The 24,596-nt window shown below is 40.3% G+C and overlaps 1 protein-coding gene across 1 annotated transcript in view; it reads right to left on the reverse strand.

The window, feature by feature from the left end:
* Window positions 1-3,117: 3,117 nt before the first annotated feature.
* Window positions 3,118-24,596, reverse strand: part of HHLA1 (HHLA1 neighbor of OC90) — a 34,305-nt gene continuing 12,826 nt past the window's right edge. The window contains exons 3-16 of the mRNA XM_068933767.1: window positions 24,537-24,596; window positions 23,042-23,122; window positions 22,496-22,579; window positions 22,320-22,403; window positions 21,227-21,310; window positions 20,156-20,212; window positions 19,956-20,042; window positions 18,834-18,926; window positions 17,560-17,736; window positions 16,372-16,443; window positions 16,039-16,110; window positions 3,967-4,123; window positions 3,538-3,620; window positions 3,118-3,315 (exon numbers count right to left, since the gene is read on the reverse strand). Of these exons, the coding sequence (XP_068789868.1) occupies window positions 3,272-3,315; window positions 3,538-3,620; window positions 3,967-4,123; window positions 16,039-16,110; window positions 16,372-16,443; window positions 17,560-17,736; window positions 18,834-18,926; window positions 19,956-20,042; window positions 20,156-20,212; window positions 21,227-21,310; window positions 22,320-22,403; window positions 22,496-22,579; window positions 23,042-23,122; window positions 24,537-24,596 (1,235 nt within the window). The 3' untranslated portion in view covers window positions 3,118-3,271. The remainder of the gene's footprint in view (window positions 3,316-3,537; window positions 3,621-3,966; window positions 4,124-16,038; window positions 16,111-16,371; window positions 16,444-17,559; window positions 17,737-18,833; window positions 18,927-19,955; window positions 20,043-20,155; window positions 20,213-21,226; window positions 21,311-22,319; window positions 22,404-22,495; window positions 22,580-23,041; window positions 23,123-24,536) is intronic.

Consider the following 24,596-nt stretch of genomic DNA (forward strand, 5'->3'; position numbering starts at 1 on the left):
ATTAATTAATCCTTCCATGAGATTCCTAAGGTTCATTATGTCTACAGTGTAGTAATATAGCTCTAGCCATGTAAAGGATCTATACTGAGAGGTCTTTTCTGCAGGTGCATTCACTGTATAGTAACTTTCCCTAATACTCTGCAGCTGTAATTAAATAACAATCATTTCACTGTTATTAATCTCACAAAATCTCTGGGGCATGTGAATATGGCTTTAATAGCTTAGCAAGAGGTAGTGTTCAGTGATGACAGATGAGTGAAAACTTATACAGCTTTAAACACTGGCATTCCTCAGGGCTGAGAATTCTGCTCTTGTCTATCCTCAGTGGCTCTCATCCAAAGCTGAATGAAATCAAGGGGCAGATTGCTTCCACGAGCTTTGGGGCAGACTTTCCCTCCTGTAGCTGGTGTGCTTTCTGCCAATTCCGGACACAGCTACCCTTCAAAGACACCATCAGCAAAGCTGAATTGCTGGTTGCCTCAGAGATGTAATATTGGTGAAGGCTAGTTTGTCCATCTTGAACTTCAGCAGGTGGTGGAAGCTGAAGCTGGTGACAAAACTTTGGTCCCAGTTGATGTGGATGGCACTGGTAATTCACCATAGACATCCCATCATATCATCTGCGGGTAACACACTTTCTGCACACTCCCAAAACCATCCCAAATGCTCACTCAAAGCCATATCAAAGACTCAGTCTGCACAAAAAATTCCTAGAAAGCCACAGCAGAAAGCAACGTGAATGGAGGCTCCCAAAAACGTTCATGCGAACCATTGCGATCCACTTAGGACACAGCTGCTGTGGACCAGATTGCCGTAGTGAGTGTGCCACACAGCCACATGCTCAGCTGATTGAGCTGCCACAGCTTCTCCATGGAGCTAAGGCACTTTAGGCCAACTAGGTTTTAGCATGGAGAAGTGGTATGACAAAGGAAGACCGTAAAGATACTTACAGAAGCGAAAAGGCTTGGCTCCACACAGATCCTGTGAACTGCACTATCATCTAAACTGGTTCACTACTGATGTCTTGACAGAAAAAGGACTGCTATCTTTTGGGTCCAGTCATGCCAGTTCTGCCACCAGAATTATCAAGCAACTTTTACGGTAGAGTGAAACATGGCAGAAATTATGCCATAGTGATACAAAAATTGCTTTCATACAGCCTCCATTTATTTTCGTGCTTCCAAATGGAGTCTTCAGCTAGCTGCGGGGTTGTCACTAGTGACTTTTTTACTGCTTTAATGTAAATAATCAGCCTGACACATCAGCATGGGGCATGGGTTTGACTGGGCACTATAATAACTGTGAATCCTCTGAGATGCTCACTTAGTCATATGCCATCATTACTCATGGACCATAGCCAAAGGTGCTCAGAGACCTTGCAGGAATGAAGACTTCAGAATATGGAATAAAAACGTGCTTTTGTGAGGGCAGCCAATGTGCTCGCTTTATTCAGGGAGCCTTGCTTTTGTATTCCTTCTCTCATTCAATAGTTTTTCTCCTGGGTAAGCTAAACAATAAGTCTTAAACAGCTGAAATAAGAAGGTTGTCATTCAGGTCATGTACCATCTATCAGTATCAGATCATTTCCCAAAGCACCCATAGCTAAGTGACACTTTCCAATTATTGACCCATGAATACGCTCAGATGGAACTTCTCTACCCTTTCCAAGACCTCAGAGTGGAGATGGCCATGACCTACCCCCAGTAGCAGACACTGCTCTGGGGCACCCTAAACATGAGGTTAGCACTCTGCTGCAGGACTAACATTCCTGCAGGAGGAATGTAAAAGACAAGGATTTCTGAAAACCATAAAAATTTCCTTTAGTGCAGACATCACTGCTGCAACTCAGAGGTGAATAATGCATTCTGTTTAAAATGAAAAAAAATACATATTTTGTGAAATATTCTTCTTTGATATTTTCTTCTACTTCAAACTTAAAAAAGAAGTCAAACTAATTTTTCTGTTTTCTCTGCCTTTTATGTTCTTCTCCTTGTATCCTTCTTCCTCACTTCTCAGAAAACCAAATGGTAAAAATGAATGTAAGAAGCATAACACAGATTAAAAAGAAAAAAGCCTAGTTTTCCGGCTTTAAAATGTTATTGTGAGATTTAAAAACAGCAGTTCCACAAAGGTGCTGTTCATACAGTTTTTCACAGCAGAACTGAGCCTACCTTGGGCAAGGAGAGGTGTTACAGCACTGTGAGATCTCTCCCTAGCATCGCAGCATCACGGCCACGTTTGATACTCCCTCTGGTTTATACCTTCACCATTTCGGGACTCTTTTTCCTTCTATCTGTCTGGCCTAAATCGCAACAACAACTGTAATTGATACTTCTCTAATTTATCTTATTCTTTAATATGCTTAACAGTTCTTCCATGCCGTCAAGCACAATGGTGTTTTGGAAGAGGATTGCTATGATGTCCCATCTCTCTATGAGGACAACATTTCTTATGCTGCCACCTTTCTCTTTGGCTTTATAGTAGTTTGAACACACATTTCTTCAGTAAAACATTGAGGTTCTATGTGTACCAGCAATGGTGTGTATGCTCTTCTTTTGCTGGCAATATTAAAGGTTTGATGATGTAGTTGGAGTTGATGATGTAAGTGGATTGTGCTGTGCTTGCTACAATGTAGCAAAATATAGGATTGTGCAATTTGTTTGGCCACTTTTTCTTTTATTATAATTGGCTTTTAGTTTACTAGTGGTACATACAAAGATGTATGTGAACCGTGGCTCATACAAATCATCAAAGAGTGAGAATACAAGAGATGTAAATGTTTCTTTGGTTGAACTCTTTACTAGATGAATGGCTAAAATAATGGGAGACTCTTGATTTGTAATAATGAACATTCTGCATTGCTTTAAGACCAGAAAAAAACCTTATTGTATTCAGTATTTTAGACTACTTTTAAATTGTTTTATATTTGCTCTTTTTGATTACTTTATCATAATTATGAATAAAACTAGTATAACGATTTGCATCCATCAGACAACCTCACAAATATCGTTTATAAAACACAATTTTAAACAAACATTCTTTTAATGCTTTTATTACAGTTGCATTACTTGTATAAAATTCATCGTTTTTTACACATCATTTTTACAATGCCTTGGAGGAAAAAGCACTTCTAGGAAACGTCTGGTTAATAACTTGTCTTGTTACAAATATTTGCAAATAGCATATTGCAATTTCATTTTTCTTACACTGGGAAATGAGACTACTAAAACTGTCACAGATCTTCTGATTTGCAGTAAAATTCCTCAGTGCTCTAGACAGATTTACAGATGTTTCTAAGGCACTTTTGCTTTAATGCTGGAAGAACAAAAGAAAACTGCACTCAGAACAGATTTTACAAGAAAAGTATTAAAAATTGGCAAAAAAGGTAAGTAATTTTTTTTTTTAATCCCTTAAAAATTCATGATCAAATAAAGTAGCTATCTGATGAAAGACAGCGAATACTCTGTGGACGTCTAAAACTGTGTGTTACACCTTCATAGTGGGCTATGTAGAAATATAAAGAGAAAATATACTTACTGCGGGAGTAAGCCAGTCTTTTGACTTTTTCACAGACATAACTGGCATTTTTCAAGAACCAGGAATAGTATTCAACACAGTACCTAAAGGCGTAGTTAAAGTTAGGGGAGTGATATCTTGTCATCTTTCACAAACTAATGTGCATCTGTCGCATGCTGCTAATATTGAACTTTGAATATAGAAATAAAAAGCTAGATCCTGACTTCACTTTAGACGGTTGGAAAAATTTAGCTGAGCTTTATTCACTCACTGTTTGAATAGTAGAAGTCAAATCAGGTATCATTCAGTGCACTGGGGACCCATGTGGGACACAGCCAGTATCCCTAGACTCTCAAAAATAAGCCGTGGTGATTGAGAACTGTCATTTGAAAAAGGACTGCGGAGTATTTTAAGAAGGCAAAGGAGAGTGAAAGTGGTGCCAGATTTTACCTCATAGCTTCCTTTCTTGAATATCTTCTTTGACTAACGCAGAGGCACAGCTGGAAAAATCTGCACAGCTCCATGACACAAGGATTTATCTTTTGAGCTATAACAGTAGCAGGAGGCGAGGTCACCAGGGACCCTTTGAGGATTGCCTGTGGACACCCTAGAAAAAAATACAGCTCTGAGCTAGTTCAAATACTTGTCCCACAAAATTTATTTCAGTGACTTCTCTGGGCTATGGGAAAGATGCAGATTAATAATCTAATGTAAATATCTTAAAACCAAGTCTGAGTGAGACGGATAATTGAAAAGAAAATAACACACAGCCTAGGAGTTATGTGAGTGAAAGCACACATACTCTGTTTAATTTATGATTATTTATCAACCAGTTAGTTATTTAAATCCATGTTGCTTTTATATAGCACAAATATAAAGAACAGCTTTAAAGATCTGATTTCTTTCTTTCTTTCTTTTTTTTGAGGTGCAGACTCGAACATCGCTGGAATCTCCGTTTATCCACAGTGCAGCACTGTGAGATCAACAACACCATTGTGCTCTTATTATATTTGATATTGTCTATATACATGTGCCAGTTTAATGCAAAAGACATTTGCAGTTCCACATTCTTCCCTACACCTACCCTCTGAATCTGAATCCTGGACTAAATACGACAGAGCTATAAATAGACTCTTACTGCTCTCTTTCTTATCTTTTTTTAGCCTCACGAACAAAAGAAAGATAATTTAAGCAAAGGTTAGCTCTTTCTCTTTGTCCGTCTCTCCAGCTGTACGTCAGTTTTCCCTCTTTTTTTTTTTTCTAGTGGCTTTTGAATAATCAGCTAATTTCAGCCCAAATTTTAGAGAATCATGAAGATAAATACATTCCTAGGGGTTTCATGAAAACTGACAAGTAACCAGAGAAGAAAAGGTCAATTTTTGACTGCATTGAAAGGCAGGCAGTGATAATTTGTCCGTTTTACAATAGGTTTGACAGCAGCCAGCTGGTCAATCAGTATTTTTTTCCTTCAAGTGACCACAATTAAATTTCTCTAGATTAAGAAAAATGTAAGAAAATGGTGTCCCTGGGCCATGAAATCTATCTCCCCCTCTCTTGGGTACTAAAAGGAAAGTATCTTATTTATGGTATTCATTGAATCTTCCTCTGTAGTCAGCAGCCAGAGACCAACATTTGCACACCAAACACTTCATCCAGCCCTGAGAGGCAGCTGTGCCAGGCTGCAGATATCGTAATACTACAGAATGGGTGATGACAGGTTATAGCAAAATCATGAATTGCTATGTTGCTTTTCAGCGTGAAACACAGTCTCCCTTTTGCCTGCCTTTCTGTTATAGAAAAGAGAAAAGAAGGCAAGGTAAAAATGGGGGAAAGAATCGAGCAAAACTTAAGCAGTTTTCCGTTTTTCTTTTTTTTTTTTCATCACATTAACAGAAACCCTGACATTTGCCATTGTCCTGTCTTCTGCAAAGCCTGTTGCACATCACATCATTGTTTCTTGTGCCTCCGCACTCAGCTAACAATTGTGTTACGCTATGTAAGTGTCAGCAAAGACTCAAAGCACTTGCTGGAAAAAAAGAAAAAAAAAGTACAATTTAGTATATCTTCAAAGGATACCTGGGCCTGGCTGAAATAGCTGTGTAACCACCTCCTCCTCTACTTTTTTACTAGTACCGAAGAGGAGCTCCTGGGGCGGGGTGGGTGGGAACCCTTTGGCTTGCTGCGATGCAGCTGCTGATGCGAGGCATCTCACCCGGCATCTGGGGAGCTGCCTGTGCCCCTCGGATGCAGGCTGCCGGCGTTGCTCTGGGAAAGCCCACTCGACTGCTGCTCGAGCCCCCCAGACAGAGGTCCTTGGATACACCTGCAAACGCTCCAGGTTTCATGGGAATCAGCCCAAGGTTCTTCAGGAAGAACAAGTTGTCCAAACGTGTGTGAGCAAGGAAGGTATGGCTCCTTTTTTCATCAGCTATGCAGAAATTAGGCATAATCTATGTACGTTGCATTTTCCCCTGTGCAGAGCAATACCCCCAAAGGGACGTCTCACCTGTGCCAGCATCACAAGAAGTGTGAGCAAACCTGCCGGAGGGCTGGGGGGGATATGCAGCATGCCGAAAAACGAGGGGCCTTCCTTGCAGACATAGACCCAGGATCTATAAAACCATAACCACGGACCATGCTTTGAGAGGCTACATTTTTTTCCCAGTTTGTGACTCTCTCTCAGGGGCAGCCACTGGGCTGGAAGAGCAAATGTGGCAGCAATGTGCCAGTTGACCGGCTTTTCCATCCATGTAACTGGCAGCCGGATCTGGCCCAGGGTTCAACAAGCTGCCTTAGTTGCAGGATATAATCCCCTTAGACAGTGTAATTGCACTTCCAGGCTCAAATGTCTTACATGCTTTACAGTTTTGGGCCATCTTATGATATGCGATAGGAGAGGTTACAGAGGTTAAATTCAGACTAATGAAGCTCTGTTGAAATAAGCTTGAATCGCCTCACGCTGACAAGAAATTTAATATCAAATAGCATTTGTAGCCAGGAAGAAAATAAAGGCACTGCCAACCTGAAAGAGAGATCTCTACGAAACTATTTCTTCTCCGTCAGGCACATGCCCAAGGTAGCGGACATCATGGAGCAGTAACAGAGAGACTCTTGCAGCTCCTGAACTCATGGGTGCTGCTGAAAACTGGCCATCATTTGTGTGCCAAAGATACTGCACAACTATCAGACTTACTCAGTCAATGAGGGGCCAGCGGGAGCCCCATTTCTCTTAATCTTACTGGGTTTGTGCGAACATCATTAAGCTTTGTCTACTTAATTGCATTCGACACGCTTTGATTCTTTCCATTTGATATCAATTAAAAATAACTGTTTTTTGCTTTAATAAACACTCTTTCTGTTAGTAACTGAACCTCAGAGCTTACTGGCACTGAGGTTTTAATTTAAGCTGTCCATGAAAAGGGATGTTAGAGTTGCTCTGAATAATTAAAACTTACAGCATGCCACCCTCCAAAGAATCTCAATCTCCATCCAAGTGGGTACTCGCTGTGCTGTTTAACAGGTATTAAAAGATTTACCCAAGCTGTCTGTTTTGCCAGCAGAAATTCAATCTCATCTAAATGTAAATTTAATGACTGCAATTTCAATTTTGATTCATTTCTGTGGGAAAGTGAAGTCAAATAAAAAGTTAAAAGTTAAACAAATTGCTTTGGTTTTCATTTATGGCTATAATTTCATTTTGAATGAATATTGTATTTAAAAAATGCTGTATTTATGTAACGCTTAAATTCACTTTCAATTAATGTTGTATTTAATTTTGTTTGGATTAGTATGTGCGGTATACTCACATCATATTGTGGAATTCAATTTTTCAGTGCTTCACAGTAATTTTTCATTTCTGTTCTGTAATAAAATTCTACTGTGAAATTTGGGTTCATATCCATTTCATGAATTCCTACATATTTGGATTAGAACAAAAAACAAATGTAAAAGTAGAAATTTATTTTAGAGCAGGCCATTCTTTTCCATCAAACTTGAGTCAGTCAAAATGGGCAAGAGAACTCAGGAACCACAATTCATCGTGCAGAGCTTCATTCCTGTCTATTTGAAATTACCACACTAATGCTATAGGCAGACAAGTGATTAGTTTTTACTGCAGTAAAAAACCTTTTCCATTAGTAACTGAACATCGTGTTTCTCTGACACTGAGATTAAATTTTACCCTCAATGGAAAAGAACGTTAAGGATACTGTGAATACTTCAAACTTGTAATATCCCTTTCCGCATGTTATAATATGCACACTTGCATATTTTATCATTTGACATGAAAGAAAAGTCACTTTTGTGATTTAAGAAATGACTTCCCGGATTTCAAAAGATGTTGCCAAGCCTAGACCCTCAGGCAGGAACAGCAAATCGGATTTTCTGTCGTTGTGGTCCTCCTAAGCAGGGGCTGGCCATGGGCTGCAGCACCGTCCCTCCCGCGATCCTCCAGAATGCCTGATTCTAGGCAGGATTTTGGCACAATCCAACTAGACCTTTCCCAGACATTGCCTGGGCAGGGGCTGGGAACTACATGCCAGTAACCACTCCAATAATCTGCATGGATGAGGCCAACCTATCGGTGGGGAGAGGGACAATCTTACCATGTGACTATGGGCCAGACTGGGCTACTTGCCACTAGAGCCGGATTATGGGCTTTGGTACTGTTTTGGTTCCTTAGCTGCAGCCAAAGTGTTTGCTGCCAATCTCTAAATCCTTCTTTTTCTTGTGACCAGGACTGTGCACTGGCCATGTGCATTAGCAGAGTGGGTAGGGCCTGTCTTCCCATGAAATTACAAAAAAAGGTCTTCAGAGCACTGGGGAAGCTCTTCACTGCCTTGAGGTTTTTTTTTTTTTTCCCCCCAAAATGCCATGACATATACGCAGATTGACAGACTCTCTTATCCTAGTCTCTGATAAAGACGCATTTAGCCCCTCTCTGTTCACTGCTCTCATCAAAACACATATTTTCCAGCCTTTGCAAAGAGGGCCATCTTCCAGCCTTGACTTTCCTAGGGTTCATACACTTTTGACCATCATACAGCAAATGGTGCATTAAAATACTCTGGACTATGCACACCACAAGTCCAATCAGAGAATCCAGCAAGTTTCGGTTGACTAGCTCTTATCTAATATCCAAGTCAAACTGATCTGCAAGACATAAAAAGAATTTTATTTTTGTCCATAATCATTTCTTGATGGATAAGAATTACCATATCACATGCCTCTTCTCAAGACAGGAAGGACTAGTTCATCTTAAAATGTTCCCTTCATGTCAAGAGAGCTTCAAGAAGAGCGTCAAGAAATGAAAATATATTCATATGATATGATATTAGCTCATTTTCTTTGTGTGACCAGTGTTTATCACAGGAAATAAACCAAGGACTATCTGACATTTTGAAGTCTTTAAATAGAAGTTAAATAAGAGAAAGATCAAAATAAGATAATCAGCTTCTTATCATCATTGTTCAAAAAGCCTCTTACATGAAGAGGCTACCTACTCCTTGGCTCAATGCCATTGAGTCTCCTCCTTGGAAAGAGGTCTCCATAGATGTTTCTGCTGAAGTACCCTGAAGCATCCTAGGCAATAGCTTTCTCTCTCTGTTCCTTGCCAATGCTTTTTGCAGGACTTCTCCCATTGTATTTGTATGATCAATTGATACTGTTGTCAAACTCCTTTTTTTTCATGGCTGATATTTTTAACTCCAATAACAAAATCAACCTCTGAGAAGGATTACCCCACTGAATCCTATGCTCTCAAATGTGTTATTTTTCTAATAGTATATATTTTTTTATTTTTTTGAAGACAAACAACCCAATATCACCTGATAGACTCAACCAAGCAGCACAGGACTGGGAACTAAGAGAAACTTGATCAGAATCAGCAAAAGCTACAAAACATCAACAGCACAGAATCCTTGCCCTTGTTTCCTGCAATAGGCAACAACAACAACAAAAAAAACAAAGAAAAAAAGCAAACTCTACCAAGAAATAAGCAATGTTATTGCTCACCAACTATATGAGTATTCCCCATGGTAGCAAATTGGGGATCTGCAATAGAACATCTCTCTCTGAGACATACATGCATATACCTTCCCTAAAAGCCCTTTAGGAACAAGTAAAGGTGTGCTGGAAATCAGTAATGACAGATAGAAGTTAGTGTTAAGAATGTCATTAGAAAAGTTGAGATTAACAGGGAGACTAGGTCAAAACTTGGATTTTAAGTCTCAAAGTAATCCCATAATGAAGAGACCTGCAGCTTGCCTGAATTAAGCTGCGGAGCTGGCAACCTCCCAGATGCTCTGTCAGCTCCATTAATGCAGAAGGACCACAAGGCTGGTGTTTGCCTTCATGGACAAACCGGCTGGTGATACTCAGTTTTTCACATTACTTCTCCTGTTTTGACAGGCTAATTATCGGAAGCAGTTTTCTTATATTTATTAGGAGTCCATATCAAAGACCCATGATTTCCTTTGACAATATCAGAACAGTGCAACATGTTTCCAGCTAATTCATCAAAATAGAATACGATTAGTATTTCTCTTTGCCATCCTCACTTACCATCCTTCAGAATTTACAGGCCCTTGTTTGTTCACAATATCATATTTTTGTTCTATTTATTTCCTATATTTCCAAATACGTCATTTGAAAAGCATTATTTGGCTGGTATTTCAGTTCTTTGAACAACTAGAGAGCGCCTCTGTTATTTTCTGTAAGAACAAGACCACATGATACTAAAGGACCCCTGCGATTTAGTCAGATATATTACCACTGCACTACCCAGCAGCTAGGCTTTTTACATTACATAATTGCTACATAGAAACAGAAGCGCGCAAGGGACAGATCTTCCAAAATTACCTCTGATAGACCCAACCGCAAAGCTAGAATTATGTTCCCACTTCTCTTTTCCCAGTAACATTCCTGTTTCTCATCGCAACATAGTCAACTTAATGATGGGACCGAGGACGGCCTCTTCAGACAGCATCCCATGAACTTGTAGCCAAAATACAGGTCTGAGCAGCCAAACTGGCAGATTTTGGATGTAGGGGGCTTAGAACATAGTTCTAATGCCAGGAAATTATGGCATTTAGTCACCCATTTATTCTAGAAAAGGTGGGACCGTTGCTTTCTTTTCGAGCCCTGTTTTCAAAGCACATGTATTGCCCTAACTTCATGCACTGCAAGGATTTTCAGATTGACCTCAGAGGTAGCTACTGAATTTCTCTTCCTAAAAAGTTACGCTGTGCTGAACACAGATCTTTATGAATACATTATCAGCTGTGTACACAACCCCAGTCTGAAATATAGGCACCTACATTTTACCTGGATACCAGTATAGTCGATCTGGACTGTCTCCCCAAATGCGGTAGCAATATGAAATCATAATAATATTAAAGTGCTTCTCCATATAAATATCAAAAATAGAACATATACACCACATTTGTCCAAAGTTCGTTTTCATGGACCTGGTCTCCTTGTGGTCTCCAACAGGCTACACAGCTTCACAGCTGTGAATGTTTTTCTCCCTCCAATTTACTTCCTCAGCTACCAGACGTTTAACAGGGACCATAACTGTTAACCAGGAGCCACCATACACATGCAACTTTCTTCAGATGGTCCTTGCCTGTGATGTCACGTGTTTGAGTTTCCAGGTGGATTGCTTAGAGTGAGGATACCAGAAAGGGAACGGAGCAGCCCTTGGGGGAGCAGGCACTCTGTCTTCTGTGTGATTCACTCCCTAGGTGGTGCCCTACAACCTGACCTATAATTCTGAAACGTTGTTGGACTTGAAAAGCAAAGTGAAATTTGCTGCAAGAAAAGAATCATTCGTAATACCCCTTTCCATCTGCCTTGTATTGGGATTTTTTTTCTCTGCTTTGTAGACAGTTAACTTGCTGTAGCAGGAACTGTCTTCACTGTACAGTCTTCAGCCAGATGAGACACGGTGGTAGCTGTTACCAAAGTATTATTTCACTAGTCACAAATACAGTTTGTGAGAAATCTGTGCAAAGACTAATTGCTAGACCCCATGCAAAATATGGCATAGACAGGAACATATTACTGTGGTAGCTGCTTTGCATTTCATAAGTATTTACCTAAATATAAGGGTACTTATGTACAGAGGCACTGCATACCAACATGCTGGACACAGTAGCCCTGATCTCATGTTCATTTACCTAAGCCTTAGTGCTGCCACAGCAAATTAAAACATTTCACAGCAGATGTGTTATCTAGCCAGATTCCTGCCAGTCTTTACTTGCTTAGAAGTGACGAGTAGCCCCCAAAGAGTACCAAGTGATTCCACTCCTTATGCAACAGGAGGCAGTCATCTCGCATCTTCACTAACACGTTCGCGGAGTGGCAGGCCAGCATATTGCCTAAAATGTTTTTCTTAACAGGCTTTGAAATAGCATGGGGCTGAGTAAAGCAGGATTGATAGCTAAGAGTAATTTCACACAGTGAGCGAGGTGACTAACTCATGTTAACTTCTCATAATGTAGTACTAGGGTGTGGAGCTGCTGGGGAGAACCAGTAAGCCCCTGGTCCATATCCGCGTTCAAAAAAACAAAAAAATAGCTCCCCAAAAATTAAATAGATGTTCCTCTAATTGAGGATATAGTCAGATATAATATTAACTAAAACAGACGCTCCACTCAATGGAAACTCTCATTAGCAACTCAGATGGAAAGGAAAAGAGACCTTACACATTCTGGGCTTTTGAACTCTCTCTGGCCAGAAAAAAGCCCCGATGTCTTATGAAACTTCTTATATTAGAATAAAATCCAAAAGTAAAGACTTTGTTATTTTGTCACTTCAGTAATACTGAAGGTCATTAAGATGAGCTAGGAATGCACCAAAGTGCTGATAGTCACTCAGAGCTGTGTGTATAAAGCTGGTCCCAAAAACAAGTTAACAAGCTCCACGCCAACAGGGACAAACTAGGATTCTCTTCAGAGACTAGAAACATCACCAAAACTGTCCATAGCAAATCCAAAAGGGATTTCTTCAGTACTGCCGAGGATTTCAGGTTATGAATTCTCATATTTCTAAATCTGGGAGAAAAGCCAGCTTTCTCTTCCTCTCTTCTACCAGCTTTCTCTGTTTAATATGCTGGTTGTTGGTAATCCCATTCCTAAACGCTTGATTTTCTTCATGCCCTCGAAATAAAGTGTCTCTATAGGTTGTGTCTGTGAACAGTGTTGCAGAAATCAGATACCTAAAAGCCAGGTTCACGTTTAAGTCATACTGTTCAACCATTTTACCATTCACATTTACTCTTCATAAAGAGAGTAAAATAAGAATACACTTTCCAAGGGATGCTTCATGGGGAGATACTTCAGTGAGCATGAGGCACAGGGCAGAAACAGGAGGTCATATAAGATCTTAAGTTAAACCATGAAGCTGATTCAGTGCGTCTATTTGTAGGCACAGGGAGAGTCTCATCTATAAAGAGTGACTGAGACACTAAAAGAGATACTGGAATTAGAGGAACATGCCTATTTCAAAAGAGGTTTTTCTGATCCCATTTAAAGCTCTGAATTTGCAAATCCCACAGTTCGTACAATCTGTCAGATGTGCCTTGCTCCCGTCACTTTTTGAACTCTTTGACCACTTTTTAATCCCATCTTGACCAGATACAAAAAAGGATAGTTATTATAATGAATCAGGGTGCATTTGCCCTGTGAACAGTGCAAGACTGAAGCTTACAGGATGCCGGCACTTCCTTCTGAAATAGTGAAGGTCTGGCTCAGCTGAAAAACCCTGCCACCATGCCCAAAAGGTCAGGCTGGCTGTGAGAAGAGAGGAAGCAATTCTCTTTGGCCAGGTGAATTAGCCTCTTTCAGGAAATCTGACGACTGAGCAACAAAAAGCAAAGTAGAACAGGCCGGGAAGGGGAGTGTGTTTTGAAATGTGAAGTATGTAGGGTGAATATGCATGATGTCACAGCACATCAGTGGACAAGACAGCAAATATTCCTTTCACTTGGTGAAAGGAAAAAGTCTCAAAGGATCCTTATTTTGCGAGTTGCTGAAGACAAATAAAATTCCATTCTTCTCCTTGGTCTTGGCTTTTGACTGAAAGAGTGCAAGAGTAGGATTAGCAAAGACTAAGGTCGCAAGAAAAGGAAGGGTTTCTTCAAGTAGAAGCCCATAAACGGGGGCATAAGGTGAGGGACAGAAACAGGTGTGGGTCTAGACCAGAAGAATAGCCAGAGCAGTCTGGTAATGGGCATGAAGAAGCGGGTAAGGAAGAGATATGTATCTAAACCATATAGTAAGAGGATTCAACTGCAGTCTGTTCTGCCCAACACAGACTCTTCTCTAAACCCAGAAACTTCCTAGATTGTGAGAGGTGAAGAAACCAGTGTGAGTTCAGTGGGAGAGGTGAAACAATCCATAATCCAAAAGCGTTAGCAACATTTGGGAAATCCTTCCTCCTTTCCTCCTTGCAGATCTGGCCATACTTACCACATTGCATTGCAAGGAGTGATACAAGACACTGAAAAAGCTGATAATTAAAAAGCTGGCACTCCATTCACTTCATTACTGCCTAATTAAAGCTGACACCTCTAAGCACGAGCAGTTTAAACAGCTTGGAAAGTCCTTCTCTTAAGTCAACTTGCAAAATAAAAATCGAACACAGCCGAAAGAAAAGAAGATTTTACCCTTCAGATTCAGGTTCCCAAAACAGAAGGAATCACACAGTCACCAACACATGATGCAAAGGAAAATTCATTCTTTTCCTGGGGAAGCATGCCAAAAGAAGCGAACATCATCTAAAAACCTGAAGCGAACCTGCAGCTAGGTGGATGGCTTTCAGTTGCAAGAGCCACTGTCTGTAGATATGGCTTAAGTGTTCTTAACCTAATTTCCTTCAGCTTCACTCCTATTTGCAGCATGTTCAAAGGAGATGTGATATTTCTGTATCTGTAGCACGGAACGGCTAAATAGAGGAATTTTTTTTAAGTGTTTGCTTTTTTTTTTCTTGTCGCATTTATTTAAAACTCATTTTCCTGGTTTCTTGCAGAACTACAATTATACTCCATCTAACTGCTACAACAGAACTGAAAAAGCTCCCAGATTTGGACTACCTAGCTTGGTGGTATTTTTGTAATGGGTCAAGATAACCCAGGAACTTTGCAGGTAGGTGGGTAGCATGGACAGAGATGGAGTTTACATTGTGTTTTTGCCGAAATGGAGCAAGAGGTTAAATAATACAGGCTTTATGTGCTTCAAAGCTTTAGATTATTATTCTCCACCCTAGCACCACAGTGTCACTGTAAAGAAGCGATGATGGGGTACAGCTGACAGCTGCGCTTTCTTTTCCATCTTAATGTTAACACTAGTACCAAAGAGATCTCTGAGGTGGGATTCATTTTACCTAGTTTAGGTGTCCACCACACTGCTACCTAGAGCTGAGCTAGTCACGTTCAGCCCCAAGGCAGCCGGCAGCTAGTATAGTCAGGGGAGTAGAAGAAATGAGAGGTCTCGTCTCATATTAGACACCCACATTTGATCAGGAGAATCAGGGAACAGTTCTTCAGAAGAAACCATGAGAAACCGGGACGGCTTGCCTGATAGTGAGTGCCTATACTGTAGTCACAATTATTTCTTCCCTGTGATAAGCCCTGGAAACCTCATTTCAGAGTTTCTGTGCTAATAGCTTTACATTGCTAGAATAAGTACAAATTTTCTTCTGTCCTGTGATTTATGATTCTGACTTTGATTTGTTAGCACAGTGTGCTGAGCCTGCAGGATGGCTAGGATTTGCAGCTGAGTTTTATTCCTATTATATTTCTGAACTTGCAAAATCTGGAGTGTGTAGCTTGGATGGAGACACTCAAGTGCTCAGCATCCAGAGTAGGAAGTGCACCCCTTCAGAGTTCAGATGCCCTTTCTGTCCCCTATTCAGGTCCACTTTTTCCAAGTATAGGGCCTGTTGCTAAAAATATGTGACTATAAGTTTATTACAAGCATAAGGATAATAAATGGACCAACACATCAACATATATTTCCCATGCTGAGCTTTTAAAACTTAACTATTACTGCTTAAAATTGGGAATTGAGTTTTTCTGAAAATCTAGCTGATAATGATCCTTCTTTAGCCTACAAGCAAGTCTGCAGTATTCGAAATTCAGGGCAGTTCTGGAGATTTCATGTGGCAGGGACTGACTTAAAAATGTTCATTTATACTAATAGGGAAATTTAAAGCATGATACACTCTTTTGGAATAAATGGATTTTCAGATTGTCCTGAAGCCAATCATGTTAAAATTGACATGCGGAGTATATATATTAATTCTATACTGATAGTATAATTTATATGTTAAATGTGTGATTGCAGTATGACTCACAAACAAATATGAGCATCGGTCCTTTTGATATTTGAGGGTTTTTTCACATATATAATGTATACTGTTAGATACTTTACACATTTATGTTATCTCTTCATGGGAGAATATGAATGTTGAGGTACTTTCTTAAATAATACTGTTTTTTCTGCATGAGATGCAGATACTTACTGGTAGCAGAGGGAAGTTTTAGTGTCGCACCAGGCCTGTAGGGTGGCACAGACAGTACTGAAGAAGATAAATCTGAAGGAAGAAAAAGAATATAACTTATCTTGACAGCTTAACAGAAGCAAATGAAAGGTTGATAGAAAAAAATAACAGAAAAAAATGCTGAAGTCACAGACCATTAGTAATTATGCATGCGGACATTGATGCATAAATATATTCACAGTCGCCTGTTTATACCTGTGTGTATATTATCTACAAGGAGAGACAGATGTATTATTTTCTATTTCAGAAATATGCCAGCTGACTTGCTGTGTTATTATCCCAAATTGATCTCACCTGGCTCTGTTTGTATCAGTTTGCTTGTATCTTGAGGAAGCACTGGCTGTGTCCAAAAAGCAGACGTTTCAGCTATGGGAACAGAAAGATGCATGCTTCATGTCATTCGGGATATTTATTATTTTTCTGTCCCGAGCAAAGAGCAACCTGCTAGGTAATAGAGAGATCACTGACTGGAGTCCCTTGCCCAGTACTTTCAGTGACATATAAAAATAGAAGGATGAAAAAGGAAGGGTAGATCTCTGCAGGTCCATGGGTGAGGGGAAGGCACATAAGGATTTGAAGAAGATATGTTTAATGGAGACCTACAGAAGCAACCCTGTATTGTTCTTTCTCATGTCTACTCTCTGAATTTGGAGCAAAATGTGGGCAGAGACCTAGGTTGCTGAGGGGTGCATGTGGAACAAGAAGAGATAGGACGTAGAGGCGGCTTCCCCCTAGAGGGTGAAGAATGACAGGAAAGTCATTATAATATATTTTAGTACTTCTGCAATAAGGAAATCTAATCACTTGTGACATGAGGGCATTGAGGCACCTTCAAGGTTTTGGTGAAGCCCCTGTACCAGGATGGGACTAGTGACCCATTTGCCCACCTTTTTGGGCAAGTTTGGAGGAACAGGGACCTCCTGGGATGGGGATTCCATGTCACCTCATGCAACGTGTCTCAACCCTCTGCCCAGAGAAAGTCACCTTACTCAGCAATATCTGGTCCCCATAGCTCATCCCTTGACCTGCCAGTTACCAGAGCTGTGTGGCAGAGCACCCTGAGGGGCTCCCAGGCACCGTGGGTAAGAAACCACAGCAACACATTAACTTGTGGAAGAGAAAAAACCCACAATTTTCTGGATGAGGGGACTTGCAATAAGAGGGTCTGTCAAGAAACCTTCTCTCTGTCTGTTGGGCCTTTGCAAGAAGAGGTCTTTCACTCAGTTTGGATGTGCAGATTCAGATACTTTTGTGGGCCCCTGAGTGGAGTGAAGAGCTCCTAACCCTGCCAGGGTCTGCGAAGGACCTTACGACCTCCACCTCTGAGACACGGTTTGGGATGGTCTCCTGCAGCCAGGGGAGCAATGGGAAACGGAGCGTCCCTCTTTCACTGCCCAGCAGCTTTAGGGTAACCCTCCCCAACTAACACCTGGCCAGTGGTACAGGAGGGACTCAGGAAAGGCTCATTGGTGCAGTACTCACGGACTGGTGCCGTGGCTGCGCTCTCCGGAGCGGCTCCAGCCGTGCCTTGCAGTTTTGAAGCATCCCAGTTTTCCAGCAGTGGAAACCCTGATCCTTTTTCACCAGCTGTCTTGGGCCATGGTGGGACCCTCGTAGAAAGGATTTCCTCGCCTTTCAGAGCAACTGGGATCCTCGTAGCTGTGCAGAGACAGAGGCACCGGCACTAGCAACACGCGTTGGGTGCTGATGCCTCATGGCCAAGTGCCACACAATCATGCACGGTCTGGGGCACAATAAAGTCTAAAATGCACCCACAGAATCCCCTGTGTTCCCACAATGCTTTCCCTGGCAGGTCAGTGGAAACCTTCTCATTTCATTTTAAAAAGTACTTTTTTTTTTTTCTTTCTGTATGTCCATACAGTTTGAAATTTTAACTGACGATATTTCAATATGAGAATTTTCATAAACAAAAATTGCAATGTGAAAAGTTCCACAACTTTTTTTTTTTCCTCCCCACAGAAATTATTCTCTGTTTCCTAAACTACTTCACTGTGGAGGCAATAGATGAATGCCTTTGCCTATGTGAAAGGGAGCAGGGCGGTACTAGAGGGCAGATGCTGGAATTTTGTGGCAGGAATGATAACTGAGGCTGGAAGATAATAAAGGATGGAATGAGGTACAAAAAGATAAAAGGGCTTGTAACACAGCAGACTAGACAAATGTGGAGAATTTGCCGTCAATAGATGCAGCTGCAGTGACTAGGAAGTACAAAGTCTAGGTCTGAATTCATCTTTGCTTCTGCTATGTGGAACTGAGGCTAAGGCCTTGGTTTTCTGCTTTCAGAGTGGTCCTGCTAGCACTCTTCTATCTTATAGCTGTGTGGTGAAGCTAAATGCACTAAAGTCTGTGAGATGTTGAGGTACTCACAACTGAAAATCATGTAAATATCAAAGACAAAGAAATAGGGAAAAAATTACAAGGAAACAGTGTGAATAATTTTTTTTTCCTGATTTAAACTACCAACTATTTTTTTCTTTATTTCTCCAACTCCTCAATAAATGCATTTTGCTAATGAAACGGCAATGAAAACAATCTGAAGCTTTACACAATAATTTTTCTACCCTTCAGTCATCCAGAGCATTGGTGGCCTCATCTTCTACTCTTCAGGGCAAACTTTTATCTTACTCTGTATTTGTAGTTCAATGTAATAGTGTGTGTGCAGCAAATCTAAGTGGTCACTTGTCAAGCTGTCGGTCAAGGAGAATGTACATTTAGGTGTGAGAATACTTGCGCACGTTTAGATCTCCACATATTTTCTGCTGATGGATCCACGGTTTTGTTTGAGTCTTCCTGTAGTTTCATGAAACTTGAAAAAACTGAATCTAGATCTTCGAAGTATGAGAAGACGGGGTTAGTATGCTCATTATCGATAGCATATTCAGTGTGATAAAAAGGAAAGGAATTCAATTCTGATATAAAAGAAACAGTAGTTTTTGTTTTTTTTAAAAAGAAAGCAATTTTTGGCAAATAGCCTGCCTTTGATTTGTTTTGAACAGGAAAACACCTTTTAGCACAGATAAAATTGCCATTGATTTAACTGTTTGCCTGTTATAATCAAGCATTCAAAATGAGAAATATTCACCAGCTGCAATGAGAGGTCATATCTGAAGTGTAACTCAATTTGCCGAAGAAATTTTGGGTGAAAGAATCACTCAGCACACTGGCTAAGTATATTTGGCCCCTTTCTGAAGGTAACCCACATAAAGATAGGATATTATTCCCACTGAGAGCAAAGGGATTTATCCTTTTAAATCCAGAGCATTATAGAGTCTCTGCAGCCCTGAGCCCACGAGACAAGAAAAGGCTCCACCTAAACATAGCACCACAGTGTCAGGTAGCCATCACTTGCTGCTTCACACCCATAAAAGTACAAATTACCTTGGGAAATGTTATCCCCATCCCCTTCCATGACACTTGGATATCCAAATGGAAACATATATTATCTAACCTGCTTGCTCTGAAGAAGAGAACCACAAAGTCCAATTGGGCTCGTACAAGGGGACTTTTGACTACAACTTCAACCTGTACAGCAGAACTGGAGCTTCACTAGGGTATTAGCTGTTCATCTAGTCTGCTTTCTCTTTCTAGGATTTACTCAGAAAAAAGATCAAAGCACTAAGACTGAATCACATTTTCTGAGATGCCACATCACTAATAGTTTCCAATCAAATCAAAGGTTTTTGTCTTTCCCTCCATTAGAAGATCCCACATTTAATAACTTGGACTTTGTAAATTTTGCTTATTTTTCTGAGGTGAATACGGAACAATATATGAAACACTACATTCATTGCAAGTGCTGTCTAGACATGGTTTTCATTGCTGCTGCTGTTTGCTTTTATCCATCAGGAGGTACTTACTCAAGTTAGGGGATGTGTTGCTGGAAAATGTGTAATTAATCACAGGAAACTTCTCTAGCATCTCCCAAAAGTCAGATAGATTTTTCCCTGCAAATATACATGCTTAAAAGTATCAAGGAGGACTTGCTTCTAATGTAAGTCATCAATGAAAGGGCAATTCATAGGGCAATATTTTGGGTGGAATTTTTTTTTACATTTACCTGTTTGGCCTGTCATCATGCAGATATAGATACAATCTGAATCATTGCGCTGACTCACTGTAAGGCAAACACATGTAAAACAGATGCTTGTTAGCAGTTTTCGTTAGACGATATTATCTTAAGCAGCAGAAGACACAAACCCCAAAAGGTATGTGACTTCTACAACTGGCCAAAGATTTTCCTTCAGCTCTGATTTTGACAAAAGTTTTATCCTTTGACTAAATGATGTTTTTCTTAGAAAACAGATGATAATTGTGGAACACTTCAATCTCTTTAACATAAAAATTTTTCTACACATTTCTTCTGAAAACAAAAGATTTCAGTGGGTAAATAGCATACTACTTTCTGGGACCCATTCTCATCTGTGAACTGGATGCTTGACTACACTACAGGGGTCATAAGATTTCAAAACTCCAAAGGGAAGATTGTCGTGTTTCATGAAACGTTAGCCAGAAAACCCAGCCTATGCAGAAGAATTGGAGCAGATCGCATTCGTATGAGGTAACATGAAGTCTAAATGCTAATATTTTAGAAGGAAATATTTCTATTTTATTAAAATTCTACATTGCAAACATTTTTGCAAGAAAAAAGCATTCCATCAGAAAGTATAGGCCATAATCATTTGCGGGGCGGAAGGGGATCATAATTTCAAAAAGCACCAGCATTCAAAAATAATTCACTAAACTCTCTAACGAAACAAAGATGCTCATGCAAGTATGTCTCCCTCTCTCTTTCTAAATTCTATATGGTATAAAATACAAAAGTGTGTATATATAAAGTATATTATGTATGTATACATAACATACATGTTACATATATGCTAATACATCATATATTCACATTATGTATATATTATGCACACACACACATATGCATATATATAATACACATACACACACACATACACACATACACACACATATATTCTTTTCCTGTAAGGAGACATTTTTTACAACTGTAGTCCGGACTTTGCAAGATAAATGCTGTGGAATAAGCAGGAGAAGTCATAGGCTTTTGTGTGTGACCAAATGAGACGAACAACAGTGATAAACGGTAAGAAGAAACGCAAACCTGAAACAATAGAAGTAGACTTGAAAATTTCTGTGAGATAACTGGTGGAGTTTCCAATTATATCAACAAGCAAAGCTGTAAAATCTAGAAGGCAAAATAGAGAAAGTTTATAATCACAAAGTACATATTCCACCATCCATGCTAAGTCAAAAAATCACTTTTTTATGTGATCATATTTTGGATATATGTTTGTGCATGATAAAGCTGAAAATATTTTAAAGTTAAGAATGTTTTTATGGAACAAGAATGGACTTAGGAAGCCACTTGAATACTCTGCAGAAGTATGAATGAAAGATGATATCCAGAAATCACTGATGTGCAATTTTCTCTGCTCTAATCACTAAGATATTCTGGATTTGGGGCAGAAAGATTAGGTGACCTCTACCATCCTCCTGCTGTGACCGGGTCATTATGCAGTAAGGCTGATAAGAGGAATGGGTCCAGAAAAAGCCATGAAAGCTGTTGTTGCTTTATTGAGGTGGTCATCACATACAACTTGGAGAATATAGGGTCTGTTCTGTAGTTGCTGAGCCATTTTTCTTACCTTACAATAATTAACCATTAAACTAGAGCACTCAGTTTTATCCTGGAATGGTAAATACTGTGAGGTCAGGGACGTGAATGGGTGTTCGGTGAAGGATTTACCTACATTCCATTAAACAGCTTTGTGTAGCTATTAATCCTTAGTTTTCATTCCTGTTGGGCTCAATGAAGGTATAGGAGGCACTGGTGTAGAGAAATCCTTGTTCATTTCCTGTGAGTTGCCTCCACACAGTGGAAATGGCTAAGATACTCGGCTCTTTTCACTTCGAGGAGAAAAGGGAGGCCTTTCCGACCAGGCTAAACCATGCTGCTCACTTGATGGATAGCTCCGCTCCAGACTGGCTGTTTGGGTGCAGCCATGTGAGGCTGCATTCATCGAGTCTCTGCAAAGGGTTAGAGTAGCCATTGTCCATGAGTAATGGCTATTGACCTCAGTATGGTGGTACCACTGATAAGAATGAGGTCTGCAGAACTGAAGCTATAGCTTTCAGCTCAAATGAAATAATTCAACTTAAGCACGTTCAGTTGCCAACCTTTTTCATGTACCCACCTGTCAAGTCATTTGTCACGTTGTTCAAGCAGTAGCAGTGATGCATAGGGAACTTGCCAGAGTCAACACTTTTCAGGTTAGAAACTGTAGAAAGAGACAGAGAAAATGGATACCCTGATGCATGCCCTGTGTGGGAGAAAATGTTTCTGTGCAGAGTAAAGCGATAAGGCACTCACTGTTATAAATGGTGACCGACACTTTGTGGAAGGCAAAAGAGCTGTAAGACGTAACGCTCAGCAAAGAGAAAAATTTTTTGGTACCTGCAGAAACACATGCCCGCTGATATTAGTGGTTAGAACAAATTATGTGAACGGAATGTTTTGACTCTGCTCTTCTTATTTCTAAAAAAACCCCCTGAGGTGTTGATGTTATACAGCTGCTTGAGACTGAATTCTTTTTCATTTCCTCTGAGGGAAAGATCATTAGTGTTACCTCTTTTTTTAATTCAAGTAAGCAAACCTGTACTGCATTATAAAGCGTTTTCTAGAGACATCCCACAAGTAATTTTGTTGCGTGTATATATAAGCACATATTAATTTCTAAAGTCTTTTGGGAAGACAGTTATCTGCATTATAAACGTACAAGTGTAACTTGCTCCGAGAGTTAATTTCTGAGGCTGATAGCATGCATTTATGGATTTTTCTGCTAACACCTTCAGTCCTTTATCTCATTCATGGGTGAGCTGACAGCCTATGTGACCTTCCCATCCTTTATAACCTTACCTTTGAGTGCCGTGTCCAGCATACCGTTCACTAGCTCAGTCAGGTTAATAGCAGCCAGATCCATGGACTTTGCAGGCAGCTCTGAAAAAGAAGGGGTCTCTCTGAGCAGCTGGCTGCATGATGGAAATGCTAGGAAATGGCCATTAATCTCCTGCTTATATACAGCTTCAGGTGACAGAGGTGGAACAATTCAACAAAAAGCCCCCAGAACGGGAGAACAAAATGAGCAGATTATGTGTCAGGTCACACAGAAAAACTGTGTCGAGAAAATAAAAAGGCTATGAGTGCAGAGAGAAGTTTGGAAAATAATAAGACAAAGTGGACAGTGTAATGATAAGCCAAAATTTAGGTAGGGCTCTATGTATGTGATCTATTCCTTTGATCACGGCCTTGAGCAGGCTGCCAAACAGCCTAACAAAGTCCTTACATTTTGGTGCCCCCTCGTGCTGGACAACGTGTATTTACTGAAAAAAGAACATTAGATATCTCTTTGAAGATCACAAATAGAGATAATACCCGTCAATTTCCCCCCTTTCGTAAGCTATGAATGCTACCTAGAACTGGGATGAAAATGGAATTTTTTTCCTACTCAACTACTTTGATGGCAATACTGCTACCGGAAAGAGGAATTAACTGTAGCTGAATCACATTTTTATTTAAAAGATGATTTCTTTCTGTTAACGTTGCTTATTTGTTTTTCTCACATCAAAATTTCCAAAGGCATTATTTTGCTTTCCTCCCACAAAGTCATGAAAAAGCAGAGCAGTATGGTATTGATGTGTGTGAGAGGAGGAAGATCTCTATGTGTGACAGAGAGAGACGAAGCAGAACAGGAAGGAAGAAAAAGCACAGAAAGATGAGATGAAAACAAAATTCAATTGGGGGAAAATACAATTTTCCAGTGATGGTATTATTATTTTTAACCATTTTTTAATCAAGCATTAAACTCTGTTCTGATAAGTGAAAAGGAAAATCATAGTCTCCTTCCTGAAGATACAGGAAAGCAGGAGCCTTGCAGCGCAGGCAAACCAGCTCTCGGGGTGCTGCAGAAACCACCCCAGATTTGGTAAGGATTTCTGGAAGAGGGCTGGAGTTTCACTCCAGGATTGGACTTGTTGCTAGCATGGAAGAAAGGGAAAGGAAAACAGAAGGGAATGGAGAGCTGTTATGGAGCTTGCTATTCCCGGGGGAGCACCAGACCATAATATTCAGCCTCACCTACACTGCAAACCAGAGAGAGAGACACGAAAATCCCACACATGTGCAAGGAAAAAGAGAAAACAACATTTTAAGTTTCCCGGAAGGACAGAGGTTAAACTGGCCAGTGATCTGGGCCATCCCTATGTCTAGGTGAGGAACCACGGCAAGAGCAGGGTGTTTGAGCTCACAGACTCTGCTGGAGAAGAGGCCACCTCTGCACCTGGCACAGTCCGCTACTTGCATTAACCCCCGCACACACACGGGCTGAAGGGATTCCTGACGTGCCTGTTGTTACCTGCGGTAGCCAGCACTGCCACTTGCTTTTCTTTCCTGTTTTCTCTTCTTACGCATGAAG

Source organism: Struthio camelus, chromosome 2, assembly GCF_040807025.1.
Source record: "Struthio camelus isolate bStrCam1 chromosome 2, bStrCam1.hap1, whole genome shotgun sequence".
Taxonomy (NCBI): Eukaryota; Metazoa; Chordata; class Aves; order Struthioniformes; family Struthionidae; genus Struthio; species Struthio camelus.